The sequence below is a fragment of the Passer montanus genome, unplaced genomic scaffold, assembly GCF_014805655.1.
Source record: "Passer montanus isolate IOZ18808 unplaced genomic scaffold, ASM1480565v1 scaffold49, whole genome shotgun sequence".
Taxonomy (NCBI): domain Eukaryota; kingdom Metazoa; phylum Chordata; class Aves; order Passeriformes; family Passeridae; genus Passer; species Passer montanus.
In genome coordinates, this window is record NW_024369818.1 from 4755442 (window position 1) to 4769653 (window position 14212).

A 14212-nucleotide genomic window follows, 5' to 3' on the forward strand; every position below is an offset into this window, starting at 1 on the left:
GCGCCAGAGCTCGCGGGGGCGGCTGCGAAGGGAGGAGCAAATGTTCCAGCTCAGGCTGGGTTCCCTCCCTGGTCCATCAGCTTCCAGCTGGGAGAGCCCATGGAGAGTGGTGCTACATGGCCAAACAGGGGCTCCTCCTGTGGATGCTTCATTGAGGAAATTCCTCAGGTCGATGGTACAACTCACATTCAATCCCAGCTCTTGATGTGTTTTGGCTCCCAGTCCCTCACAAACCACTCTTGGAGGGAAAAAAAAAATAATCTTCACTGCTGTTAGAACAGACAGACTTGACAGAACAGGTCCCATAAAAAAACTCATCCCAAAACAGCTCTGTCACACAGGGGGCTTCCCTGGATTTCTGCCGTGCCCACATGGAGAACACAACACAAACATTACTGGAAATCAGTTTCCATTTGGTGAAACAAGCAAATCACCCGGTTTGTTGGGCTAAATACAGAGCTGCAGGAATGGCAGGCACCTCTGTGAGACAAATGAGGCTCTACAATTGCTTAAAGCTTCCTATAAAAAAGATTAACAGGAAAAGTTCTCTTCAACTCTCTTGAAAACAGCATCAAAAACTGAATAGTTGAAAAATGGAAAAATGAAGGTAGTTGCAACAGTGTTTAACAGATTTTAATAAAACTGTGGAGAAAAAAAAATTATTGGGTCAAAATCCTCCATTGTGAAGCTTCATTTAGGGTGATGATGCTTCAAGAGGCACAAATTTAGCCCAAAGAACACTGGTAATTAAAATCCAGGGCCCGGGGCTGTTGCCAGACAGATCGATGGCCTCTTTGCTCCCTTCAGCTGCCTCAGTGACACCAAAACGGAGTGCCAGTGACAGGCTGGTGACCCACTTCTGAGCTGTGGGGACCCAGGACACGGATCCTGGGCCTCAGCACCACATGAGTCCCTGCTCCTCACCCCTTTGTAAAGCACAAGGATACAGTTTGGGAGGCAGGAGGGATGCAGGGACACCCTCGAGGAGTGACTTCTCTCTGCTTTAGCAGGGTCCACTTGGATTTCACAGAATCAGACAATGCTTTGGGTTGGAAGGGACCCTAAAGCTCATCTCATCCCAATCCCCCATCCTTGGGACACCCCCCACGACCCCAGGGTGCTCCAAGCTCCATCCCTTGGACACTTCCAGGGCAGCCACAGCTTCACTGGAAAACCTGTGCCAGGGCCACACCACCCTCACAGGGAGGAATTTCTTCCTAATGTCTAACAAGAAATCACTCATTACTCTGAAGAAGGCAGAACAGTGCTCTTGACAGCAATTAAGAAGTAATTAAGGAACTATTTAGCCAAAGGAAGAGCAATGGAAGCAGCTCTGAGCCTGGGCTCACATCCCAAGCCATCATATTTTCCTCTTTCCGTTGAAATATTGGGTGTTAAAGTGAAGGGTTTGAGGACTTGTTCCATTTGGCAGCATGGAAAAGGAGTTCTGCCAAGCTCCCATTCCCCTCCATCCCCAAATGATCCATTTTGTCTTTTGATATTCTCACCAAAAAAAGGCAAAAAGTTAATGCTCACCTACATTTTCCTTAAGCCAAAATCAAAATGTTTGCATCTTGGAGGGGGAAAAAGCCTTGCAGTGGGGAGTTCAACAGCTTCCTGGAAACTGGTTTTGTGTGTAGAATCTATATTTATTTAATAATGGAACCAGGAAAAAACCCAACAGAGCTGGGACAAAATTTGAGGAAGGTCAACAGGGAGGATAATTTTAAAATATGCTCCATTTTTCAAAGAAAGCTGCCTTATAAAATCATTAAGGCTGGAAAAGACCTCTAAGACTACCAGGTTCATTATATATTACCTACAAATAAGCCAAAAGCCAAAGACAAAACGTTTTTCCAAAGTTCTATGATAACAGAATTCATGCTGCTCCTCTGGTAATGGCTATTGATATTATTGATCCACTTTTTCATGTGAGCACCAATTGATCCGATGCTTATGGACAGGCTTTTATTTTTTCCCTAATGTAATGCTCTTCCCTACATTTTGCAGTCTCCAGGCTGGATTTTGATCCCCACAATTGTGCTGATGGGCACCTTGCTCCTGGTGGGACGAGGAAGACTGGGAGAAAAACAGAGTTACTGTGGAATGTGATATCAGTGACCAAACTTCAGCCTCTTGCAATAAAAACACGACATTTCTGCATGTTTTTCCCCAGGGAACACCCACCTCCTGACCGTGGGCAGCCCCACAAGCACCACGGTGGATTATCCCTGAGGGAGCTTTGCCTTTCCCTAGGGAAACCCTACATTGTTCTACGCTGACCTGTGGGACAGATATTTGGGAGCCCCCAGGAGATGTTTTAGTGTTACCACCTTTTTTTGTTTGGTTGGTTTTTTGGCCCTTTTTAGAAGTAAACTTTTTTTTTTTTTCCCAGCTTACCCTAAACCACTCATCCCACTTCCCCTTCTGGGAAGGATCCCACCCACAGCTATTGGGGCAGCAGGAATAGGAAACCCTGGAAAACCCCGAGGCACCACGTGGGGTCTGTCAGCACATCACAAGCCACGGGGACACAGAGGTAACTTGGGGCTGCAGGCAGTGGGGAGCCTCATGGGCACCCAGAGCCCAGGCAGGCTGAGGTTCCATATAAAATCAGTGATTCCAGTCCAAAATCCGGGTTTAAGGAGGATTCAAATAAAGTTACATTCAAATAAAGTCACATTACATATCAGTAAAGGAATATTGATAAGGAACAAGTTAAAAGAATATACCTCAGCAGAGGTGTGAGCACATTCTGCCTCCTTACTAATGAGGTCTGGGATATTTAATTCATGGATTTCACCTCAGGGTGGAGATCAGTTCTCATTTATTGGCTGCCCCCAGGACACCACGCCCTGGTCCCACACATGGTCAGGAGAAATCCACGCTTTCCCTGAAGTTTTTTACCTGCTGGACGCAGCCTTTTGTTTCTCTTAGTGGAATAAACATAAGCAGGTGGCTGTTTCCAAGGATGTTTTAGTTATATAAAAATATTCAATAAAACTGTCCCCAAGCCATTTGCCTGTGATCAGTGACCTGTCCTTGCTGCTTGGTGGCTGAGCTGGAGCAGAGCTGGGCAGCAAAGGGAAAGGGAGCTGTGCAAACACCAGCACCAATATCCACACACAGCATTTCACACTCTGATTTGTATAAATTTAACACGGGCAACGTGAAGGTTTTTGCTTTCTATTCCAGGAAAGAATTTTTTATAATTCAACTACCAGGAAAGAGGAACAAAATTTGGTAGTTTAAAACTTCAAGGCAAGATTTTTAAGAAATTAATTTGCAGTTCTGTTCCTTATTCCACTACGTTCATAAATCTCACTCATTTGAGACTAAGAACAAATACAGCTTAAAAAAAAAAAGTGACAGCAGGACTGGGTGCTTTCTCACTCATCTTTGTTAACTTTTGTTACCTCTCAGATTGGTAATTAATTATTGAAATATCTTTGTACAGTCAAGCTACAGAGAAAGGGAATAAATGGTTCATGGGTCTTAGAAATTTGGCAATGGAAAGCAGAAGTGTGTAATCACTACGGATGGGGACTGAGAGCAAAAAAACAGCAACACAGCAGATTAGGAAATTGTATTATTGCACAAAATGAGAAACTTTTTGAGGAGGATCAAGGATCCCTAAATAGCAAACCAGAGCCCAGGAAAGCAAAGCCCCAACACAGGAGTGAGAGGCAGGAAAACCCTTCCTGCACCAGCTTGGGGAGAGAGAGAAAAGATAAAAAAATCATGGAATAACAGACTGGTTTGGGTTGGAAGGGACCTCAAAAATCATCCAGTTCCACAGATCCCAGAGCCCACATTTCAGCTTTACCCAGCCAGAGCCACATTTAGGAAAGATGCTGTTCCTGCTTACCCTGAAGGAGGAGCAGCAGTGGTGGGACACAGAAACCCCCTGCAAGTCCCAGCTCTTCTGCTGGGGCTGGTTTAGTCCCAGCTCCTCAGGGTCATGCAGTTTTCCTTCTCCAGGGGAAGCTCCTCAGCTCCTCACTCACCAAAGAAAAGAAAAGCCCCAGGAAAAGTGGTGAGATGCCACATTGTCCCCAAGGCACTGCAGTTTAAAAGGCTGTAAAAACAGCAACAAATTTTCTCCTCCAAAAAGAGCCCCAAACAAAGATCCTGAGGAAAACACAGCCTCGATGGACACAGATCATGCAGAATGCCCAAAAAGTTTCAATAATTCAGCTCCACACACAACTCTCCCCCCACTCTGCTCCAGTATATCAAATATTCCTCCAGATTTTTCATCTTCCCAAGAGCACAGCTCACAAGTGAAGGGGAATATCCACAACCCCTACATGGAACAGGATAGAAAAGGGAAAGTCTTCAACCTTCTGGTATTCACAGCTCCACACTAAACCCTTTTATTTCCCCCCAGGAGGGAGCCAGGATGGTGGATGTGGGAGTGGAAGGTTCATTAGCACCTGGGCACTCATTTACCAAACAACCACTGACACTCACAAGTGATTTATATTCCCAACAGGTTTATGGGATTATCACAAATAAATGAACTCAAAGGAAAATCAGGCAAAGATTAAGTGGTGAGGATGTCCTGGTAAAGAAAAAGAAAATTAGGGTAATTACAATCAAATATCTGGATTTCTGAAATCTGTATTTAAAACAGGAACAAAACAGAGAGAAAAAAATCAGTTTTGCCATGCCGTGTATAAACTAGTGGAGAGCAAGAAAGAACACTCTGCTCTGCTAAAAACTAGATTTCAGCCCACTAAAAGTAGATTAATATTTTACATTTTGGGTGAAAAAATAAGCCACTCAGATTTAGTTTCATTTGTTTAACAGCTTTTTCCTGATTAAAAGAGAGATGAATGAAAAATACAAATATTTAGTGTTTGAGATTTTTCTGTCAGTCAGAATTTTTAGTTCCAAAGGGAAGGGGTTTGGCCTTGCAGGTTTTAAGTCCTTCTTGATTTTAACTGGAATAGAACATTAATTGATGGAAGTTGTTGTTCTGCACACCTGGACATCCTTTTTATTGGAAATAATCCTGCCTCCAAAAACAGACTTTGAGATTTCATTGCAAAATGGTTGTAAAGCTCTGGAAATCCTGACCTGGAAGGTACTAAAGGAAACCACCACTAGATATCACCATTTCACTATTTAATAAATCTCAGAAAAAACTGTTAATGTGTAAAAATCCTAATTATCCTCCAGGCTGATGAACTCACCTTCCAGAGGGGCTTAATTCACACAACTGAGGCAGGCTGGGGAACATCCTGACTACAGGATTAATTGGGGAAATTTAACTAAAGAGTCCAGCTTTCTACAGGGGCTGGGTCCCAGGACCTGCTAAATATTCCTCTGTGGGAACACAGAATGAGAGCTGGATACGAAGGTAAAAACTCCCTGCCAGCATTTCTCCTCCAACCTCAGATTTCCTGGCCTGTGGATAAAAATCACCTCCAGGCAGAATCTGGCCATGGATGTCTGCCCTGTAAAATATGGCACTGCTTTCCTTTGTAATGGAATCCAGCTGCTGCCCTTCAGCAGGCTGGAAAAGCACCTTTCCAGGGATTTTCCCCAAGGAATTTGAGTTCACTCAGGCATTTTTCCTCCTAGTGAAAACGGGCACAGCTCCAGTGCAGCTGATGGAGTTTTACTCAAAGCCATAATGGAACTTAGCATCTTCTAAATATAAATAAATCCAAAGCAGGTCATGGATTACAACAAGTCAATTAAAAAAAATTAGTTAAAATAGTATTTAAGTTACTAATAAATGTATTTGTCTGATCTTTTTAGAAATTAACAGATTTTGCCCCTAAAATGTATTCTGCAGCAACATCTTTCTTCCTACAGAGAGAAATTAATTTTGAGAAGTTACTTAAATTGTGGGTTAAACCAGTTTAACAAATGCTGGGGAGGGAAGAACATGGACAATATTTTTCCACGGGGAAAGCTACACAAAATACAATGTGCTTTACATTAACAATATGCATTTACCTGCACGTCCGTTTGTGCTGTAATTGGGGTGGTCTAAATTACCTATTTTCCTCAAAACACTGCCGTTATGTGGTTTTATTTTCATTCCAGCTAAAATTATCCACATATTTAATAACATTAATTTAAAAACAAGCTCTGAAACCAGTCCTAAGAAGGGATGGGATGAACACAACTTCCCAGTAACCTCAGGTTTTGCCAGACTCCCATTATTTATGTGTTTTTCTCCATTTGTGCCCCGGGGATGGATCCATCAGGGATTGTGCCACTGCAGCAGCTGCTGCTGATCCCTTGGCTTTACTCCCTGGGCTGGGGTGAGCAGCAGAGCAGAGAGGGGCTCCTCCAACGCATTCCTCAGCGCTGGGAAGGACAGAAAACCACCGGGTCTGGAGCTCGGGTTTAACCTCCGACTTCCTCATTGCCTGAGGAAGAACCTCGTGCCATTAACTTCTTTCCAGACTTTGGCTTGAACCATAAATAGATCCCAGGGGGAAGCAAGGGCTGGGGCACGGCGGCACAAATGGCACAGAGCATTTCTTGCTTGGGATAATTGCAAAGCCTTTGGCTGCTGCTGCCCTCTGGAATATTTCTCCTCTCAGCCTCAGTTAAATTGTTCTCTGCACCTCCATCAAGGAAATCTGGAGAGCTCTGCCCACCCTGCACTCCTCTGGAATTTAATGAAGTCATTTGGCCTCTTCCAAAGGACTCCTGGCCTGATTTTGAATGCTGAGAAGGAGATTAATGAGACACACATGGAATTAGGGCAATGCATAGGGAAGCAAATCATCCTTTTCCTCTCATGCTCCTAGAAAGCAAGGATAAGATTCTGTATTGCTTATACTCCTTGCGCCAAGGTCAGCCAGAATTTACATCCAGTTATGTCTTGAATGTGCATGAGTATGATTTTATTAATTTATTTCCTTATCAGGGATTATCTTTCCCTGTCATTTTAATAAAGAGAGAGAAGTCTTTTCATTGCCCGCTCAGATCATTTTTCCCTCAGGAGCAGCTCCTCCTCTGTCCTGCTGATATCTTCTTAGAGGTCACAGATGATTTTAAGAAATGCCCAAGAAATAAAGATTAAAACAAACAAACAAAAAAACCCCAACCACAAGCAAAAACACCAACAAAAAACTTTATTAGAAAAAAAACTTCTGCAGAGCAGGTAACAGTCCAATTCATCTATCATTTCACAGTGGTGACATAATGAATAATTTCCAGCTGAAATATTTGCTGAGAAGCAAGAGCAAAGGGAGAAAATGTGTTTGAGTGCTAAACAGCAGTATTTCCATATGAAAATCTGCATTTAAATTTCCAAATGAAGATGCAGGAATCTTGCACTTTTTTTCAGGAATGCTGCAGTCATCTTTGCTTGCTACTTTTGCAGAAAATTAATGCTTTTATGTGTGGATGTGGCACCTGAGGACATGATTTAGTGGTGCTGGGTTGATGGCTGGACTTGATCTTAGTGGTCATTTCCAACTTCAACAGTTCTATGATTCTATATGTGTTATAGAGACATGATTAACCAGTATTTTGGAGAGAAATTAATTTAAAATTCTCCATTAGAAAACAGAAAACAGTGACCTTTACTTGCCCTGCTACCAAAGGGGTTTAAGACTTAAAATATTAATCAGAACAAGTGTAGTGTACAAATGTTTCCATTTCCCAACCTAATCCTTGGAGTGAACCATTCATACCTGAATCCCACCCCTCTCCTGAGCTGAGCAGCTCAGTCAGGATGTGAATTCCCTCCTGCAGCTCCATTTTGCAACCCCTGTGTTGGAGATTTGGAGGTTTGGGGTGCTGAACTCGGAGCTGTTCCTGTTGGGAGCATTGCGGGAGCTGAACAAAGCCAGCGAGTGCAGGAGGGCTCCTCTGGCTTTGGAGGTTTCTATGTTCTGCTCCTGGGAGATCTGAACACTTATCTGGTCCAGGCTGTTCCTTATCCAGCTGCAGGTCAGGAGGTTTGTTATGGAACCACACCTGGCCAGGCTTTCTTCAAAAAACTGTTTGTAGAGCTCTGCCACTTTGGCTTCCATGTACTTGTTGAGCGTGGAGCTGGACAGGGGCTCCTCACTGAGCAGGAGGCTCCTTTCTCCAGCTTCATCTCCAGGCAGGGACATCCCACTGGGCTTTTTGGGATGCTCACAGAGAGGGGACTGACCCAGGGGAATGTCTATGGAGAGCAGGACGGGGCCGTCGGGGAGCTCATCACACACGTGGTCCAGCACACAGCCCGAGTCACACGTGTGGCCCCCCACACGGTCCCCCCCGATCTGCAGGTCAGGGTAGTTCTGGTAAATGCTGTTGCATGGCCAGGATCTGTACAAATCCACTTCATCTGGGCTCCCTCCTCTCTTGGGGATATGTACAGCTGGGGATGCAGTTCCTTTAAGCAGCATTTCCTGATCCTTCCCAGGCTCCTTTTCTGTGCATCCCCATCCAGGGCTGCTCCCGGCTTCCACTTTGCTGCTTCTGGCAGAGAGCTCCTCCCGCTTCTCACATCCCTCAGCAAAGCCTTTAATTTTTGGGATGTCTACAAGTTTCTGTCTCCAGAGTCCCTCTTTAGCCTTTTGGGATGCAGGAGATTTGCGAGGCTTATCTTGATGACAGCTTTCTCTATAGATGAGCCTCATTAGGATGCCTTCTGCCAGCATGGTGACAAGTGTGAGCAGCAGGGATCACCAGAGTTCCATGGAGCCCTGGGACAGAGACACAGGCACAATACAACAGCAACTATTATTCAACAACTATTCCAGAATAATTATATTATTATTACTGTTATTATTGTTGTTATTACTAATGAACAGTGCATGTCTCACAAAGACAGTGATGTTTCTTTCCCTCTCAAACATTTATTTTTAGCAAACATTAAACTGCATGCTTTTCCTCTTTACCATGTCCACAAAAATCATTCTGAAGATACAGGAAGGGCTTCAATCAGCTGCTTCATCTGTAACATCCCTTCTGCTCCCAGGTCTCTTCCTCATCGTGGCTACTTGAGGCAGATTGTGCTTTATAAGCTGTAAAAATCCGCAAAATCATTTTACTTGTCTGTATCAATACCATCAGTAATTAATCAATGTTTTCCATTACAAGACAACCATTTCCAAGAGCTAAAGAGGTGACATAGAAAGGAAATAAAGAATATATTCATATTTAGAGGCATTTCTGACTTGAGCACTCCCATGAGCTGCCAAGGAGCTTCAAAAGGAACTGAGAGTTCTGCACATAGAATAAAACTGTATTCAAAATGCAGATCAAATGTGTTTAGATGAACTTAATGATGAACTTAATGATGAACTTAAAAGGTCCCTCTTAATGATGAACTTAAAAGATAGAAATAATTTGCCTTCCCCAATAGGAATAATAGTGAAAAGATAAGTGTCTTAATTTACTACACTTAATGATTCCTTATCATTCCTTTCCAATTTACCTACTCTTGAAATCAATGGGAATCTTCACATTAAGAGTCTGACCTGAACCCCTGCTCTTATGGAAGAATGGGAAACATAAACATAAGAAAATCATTCAGTTCTTCAAATATCCTGTAAATCTCTGCATAACTAAGTATCCACAGACCCAAAGTCTCCTTGTGGCTCAACACTTTTCACTGTGCCACTACACCCTGGTATATTTGAAACTCCTCACTACACTGGTTCACTTTTCAACCCCAGTGCTCCTTCCAGGAGATATTCTAAAACTTCCGTTATTTGTGACATGGAAATTTTCACCTTTCCCCCAGAATTTACACACTGGCACAGCACAACTGTTTGGGTTTTTTAATTTTTGCTGGGTTCTTTATTTTTGTGACACAGAAGCTGAAAGGAACACTGGAATTTCAGTCCAAAGCAGGCAGGAAAGGCAGCAGACCTGATTATGTACAGAGTCATTTACATATGCAAAAAGCAGGGCAACACCTTCCAAAGCACTTAAGGGACTTGAGAAACCAATTTCCAAAGAAAGAAGAATTGGCAGCCTAAATCTTGCTAAAGAACCATGGAATTTGGAATGCTCTGTGCCTTGTAGGACATGGGTAACCAGATCCTTACCCTGGTCTGTTGGACCTCAGGGTACCCAGCTCTTTACCTGCTGATAAATTTTGGTTTATTGCTTTGAAAGTGCTCATGAAGAGCTAAAACATGGTAATCTTGGAAAAAAAACTGGTCTCCTCCAAATAAAATAAGTGGTTCCTGTGTTCTGGAACAAAGCACAAGGAAAAGAAAAAGGCACAAAAAGCCCAACTCACCAAGCCCAGTCGGGTCCCAAGTGGATTTCCCCGAGCCCAGAGCTGTCCTGTGGAGCTGCTGGGAGGGGGCAGATGGTTCCACAGCCTTCCCACACTGCTGTCTGTGCAGAAAAGCCTGACGCACTCATGATGCAACTCCCCAGCATTTCTGACTGGTAAAACAGAAGTGATCCCGCTGGGAGAGGGCGCGGTTTTTGAACACAAAGAGAGGGCGACGTCTAAAAGAGGATGTCTGAAAATGAATTGAGATGTTTCTGACCACGGTGTGATGCTGAGGAGCTGCTGACAGCCAGAGTGGGACACTGGGGAGGAGCAGAGGGTCAGGGCTGAGCCGGGCAGAGCGAAATCGGAACCGAATTCCAGCCACGCTTCCACTGGCAGGGGCTCAGCTGACCCGTGGACTTGCACCACTTCCCCTTTGGAAACACGCAGCTAAATTTAGAGTCTGGTGATGGGCCACTGATGGGGAGGAAGTTGGCAACTTCCTTTCACCCGGATTTTGATGAAACACCCTGTGTCTGTGACGTGCAGACAGGACAATGTGCCAACCTGAAGGCAGCAGCCAAGGGACAGCTCTGCACAATCGTGTTGCTCGTTGACCAAACCCACTCTTTAGGGGTTAAAATATTAACCTCTGGCACGTCCCAGGTGCTCCCATGGTGGTTTTAGGTGTCCTCTCCAAGCTGAAGCCCAGGTCCTGCACTGAGCCCTCCCCTCAGCGCAGGATCCAGCCCACACACAGCCTGAAGAGTTTTCTGTTGGTGACTTTTCTAAATTTCCTTTTTCTCAGAATGTAAAAACCCCCAATGAAGCAGAAGCTGAATCTCACCTAAGTACAAGATGAAAGAGTCTAAAAAGACACTGTTTAATGACAGGAGCAAGACACAAATTATCATCCATGCCATGGGCAGGGACACCTTCCACCATCCCAGGCTGCTCCCAGCCCTGTCCAGCCTGGCCTGGGACACTTCCAGGGATCCAGGGGCAGCCACAGCTTCCCTGGGCACCCTGTGCCTCCCAACCCTCACAGGGAAAATTTATTTCCAATATCCAATCTAACCCTGCCCCCTGCCAGTAGGAAATCATGTTGTGCCTTAGAAATCAGGTTTGGAGTAATTCTGGCCATAGAGGTTCAATGAAGTCTGTAAAATTATCTCTCTTCCCTCCTTTTCTCCTGTATTTCATGAAAAACTTCAGGTTTTCATGGAGGCAAAATGAAAGCTATTTTTACTACCACCAAAATTACATAAAACTCATTTAATATTTAAAACCTGCTCAAAATTACCTGATTTTTAATCATGTTACATGAGCAATTTCTGCACAGAAGGTGTGGCTGGGACTCCAGCAGAGTCACTGCCCACAGCCTGTGGGGGCAGGAACCAGCGTGGATCAAATTCCAAGTAGTTTTAAAGCTCTCCAAGCTTGCAATCAGTGCCAGCTGCAGCTGGAATTTTTGTGCAGCTGTTTCAACAAGACACAAAAGTAACAGAGAGAGAGAGAGGAAGAAATCAAGTCAGGTAATTTGTGTGGAGTGATCAAAAGCAAATCAATTTCCATTTCATACCCAGCAACCTGATCTACGGAACGCGTCCCTGCCCGTGGTGGGGGAGGAATGAGATGAGCTTTACCATCCCTTCCAACCCAAACCAGCCTGGGATTCAGCTGGTAAATGCATCAATATGCAAGGAAATCAATGTATTCTCTCAGTTAGATCCCACCAAAAAGAAATTCCCGTTTATTTACAAAAATAAAGTCAGAATGAGATAGAAGCAAAGTTAGTTCAGAAGCTGAGCAGATTGCAGTTAGAATAAACAGCAAGGCAAGGATGTCAGGATTAAGAGCTGAATGTGTATTGAAAAAGAATAAAAAATTACTCATATAGTATCATTCGTATGTGGACAAAATAAATGCTACCACACTGAATGATATTAACATGAACTATGGCTGCATGTAACAAAGTGCATTCTTACAGCACAGGCAGTGTACTTTGCATGTACATAAACATGACGTAGATATTGATGGTTTGAAAGGTTTTATGTTGGGGTTTTCCTCCTAAGCACAGCTGCGGGGGACTCTATTTCCAAATCCAAAGGGAATTTCACTCCAACCCAATCCTCACGTCGGAGGAACCCCTCACACACAAGGACGCCGCACCCTCAGACGGCGCGGCTTAAGTAGGATATGGGCGGGGCTTAGTTATGACTGACAGCTGTACCACCCAATAGGAAGGGAGGACGGGCCGGCCTCGGCCGCTGAGTGGCAGCTGGTTGCCGCAGCAACGGCGCGCGGCGGCGGCGCTGCGGGCCCGGGCGCCATTGCGGCCCCTCACAGCGGGGCAGGCGGGATTTGGGCCGCTCTTGTTTAGAAAACGTGAATTTGATCAATTTCTGTTCCTGTAAACCAAAATAACCTTCTCTGCGCGCTGAGAAAGGGATCCGGAAAGAACTGAGGGCACATGGGAATTATAGTGCTGCTGACATTGGATTAATGATGTGCTGGTTTCCTTTTAGTAAGGATTTTAAAATAGTGAGCAAATTAAAATGAAGAGATGGCCAAGTTCCTGATGATGTCTTCAATAAACCAACACTTAAGGAATTGCTACAAGGAATTACAGCATATAAGAATTATATATTACTATATTGTGTATGTATATAAATATGTATAAATATATATAAAATTATATACATAATGAATTACTGTATATTCATGTTACAAGATATGCATGGCCAAGTCTGACACTTCATGAATGCAACACATATATTTTGTACTAAATATATGTGTTTTCCACTAAATATATGTATTTTGCATACTCAGTACTCAATATTGTCTTATCTGTAGTAATCCAGCAATTTCTACTTCATCACCTAAACTTTTAAAATTCTTTTTCATTTCTGCAAGTTTACCAGTGCAGCACAAAATTTTTCATAATCAAATTCAGAACTGTCATAATGAACTTTTCAGTCTAAAACATTCTACCAAGATCCCAGAATATGGGCAAGTCACAGAGCATTTCTGCAGGAAACTCAGTGAATGGCAACGATTTGGGAATGATTTATTGGCGCCGTGGGGTTGGGATCTGAGCAATCTGCTGTAGGGAACTTGTCACACATTGCACGCACATGTGGAGCTTGGTTTTTAAAGATTTTGGGAAACTGTTTTCATTGAACTTTCCATTAATGAATAACAACTGGGATTGTAGGATTTTTAATAAGAAGGAAAGCAGCGATTTCTCTGAGTGGCACAGGTGGATACACAGGGGAGTAAATGGGATTCATTACAACTCGAAATGGCATTCCTGGCCCTTTTCCCATCCTGTGGATCAGCTGTAAAACCCCACAGGACAGGTGTGAGGGACAGGCAGGAGTCCCTGGGCCTGCTGGTGCTTGGCTATGCTTTAGCTGCTCACACAGAAGCTGATCCTGTACAAATTACCAACCACTCTGAAAAAGATCAGGTTATTCATTGCCTCCAGAGGATGTGAACTGAAGTCTGGAGTTTGGGCAGGTCAGAGGCAGAGAATGTGATTTTGTTACTGCAGATCTTGCAGGTGGTGCAGAACTTCAGCACGTGAAGCAGGAAGGAGGAACCTGCTGATCCACCTGGCAAACAGGGAAGGTGTGAGGGAAGTTTTGGTTTAAAATTTATCCTGCACTGCCCTGTGGCAACACAAATATGAAACAGCACAGCTCCCTGCTGGGAGCAGCACAAAGCTAATTAATTACAGTTTGTAAACGAGCAGGGCAGGGCTGGGTGAGCTCTGAGTGTGGGAGCAGCTGCTGTGTCCCAGCCACTTCCGACCTGTCCCTGCCCCGGGGAAGGAGTGGGACAGCAGGACAACGAGGGAAATACCCCAAACCTTGACACGCTGTTTTGGGTAGGTGTATCCTAAATTAAACCCATTTTGTAATTAAATCCCATTAGCTGCAGCAGGTGAGGGATCCAAGCCAGCAGACTTCACCTGCAGCAGCAGATCCCTGATGTTCACCTTGTAGA

General features: G+C 44.1%; 1 protein-coding gene and 1 long non-coding RNA gene across 2 annotated transcripts; both read right to left on the reverse strand.

Annotated features, from left to right (window-relative positions):
• Nucleotides 1-1836: 1836 nt before the first annotated feature.
• Nucleotides 1837-4338, reverse strand: LOC120508673. The gene is made up of 3 exons (XR_005629040.1): nt 4311-4338; nt 3869-4002; nt 1837-2079 (listed from the first exon to the last, which is right to left on the reverse strand). It is a non-coding gene; the product is annotated as an uncharacterized LOC120508673 (long non-coding RNA).
• Nucleotides 4339-7165: 2827 nt separating this feature from the next.
• LOC120508670 (TLR adapter interacting with SLC15A4 on the lysosome-like) lies at nt 7166-11610 on the reverse strand. Its single transcript, XM_039722489.1, has 4 exons — nt 11505-11610; nt 10220-10451; nt 8868-8993; nt 7166-8672 (listed from the first exon to the last, which is right to left on the reverse strand). Exon 4 carries the CDS (start codon nt 8625-8627, stop codon nt 7704-7706), a length of 924 nt encoding a protein of 307 aa, XP_039578423.1. The 5' UTR covers nt 8628-8672; nt 8868-8993; nt 10220-10451; nt 11505-11610; the 3' UTR covers nt 7166-7703.
• Between the last annotated feature and the right edge of the window lie 2602 nt (nt 11611-14212).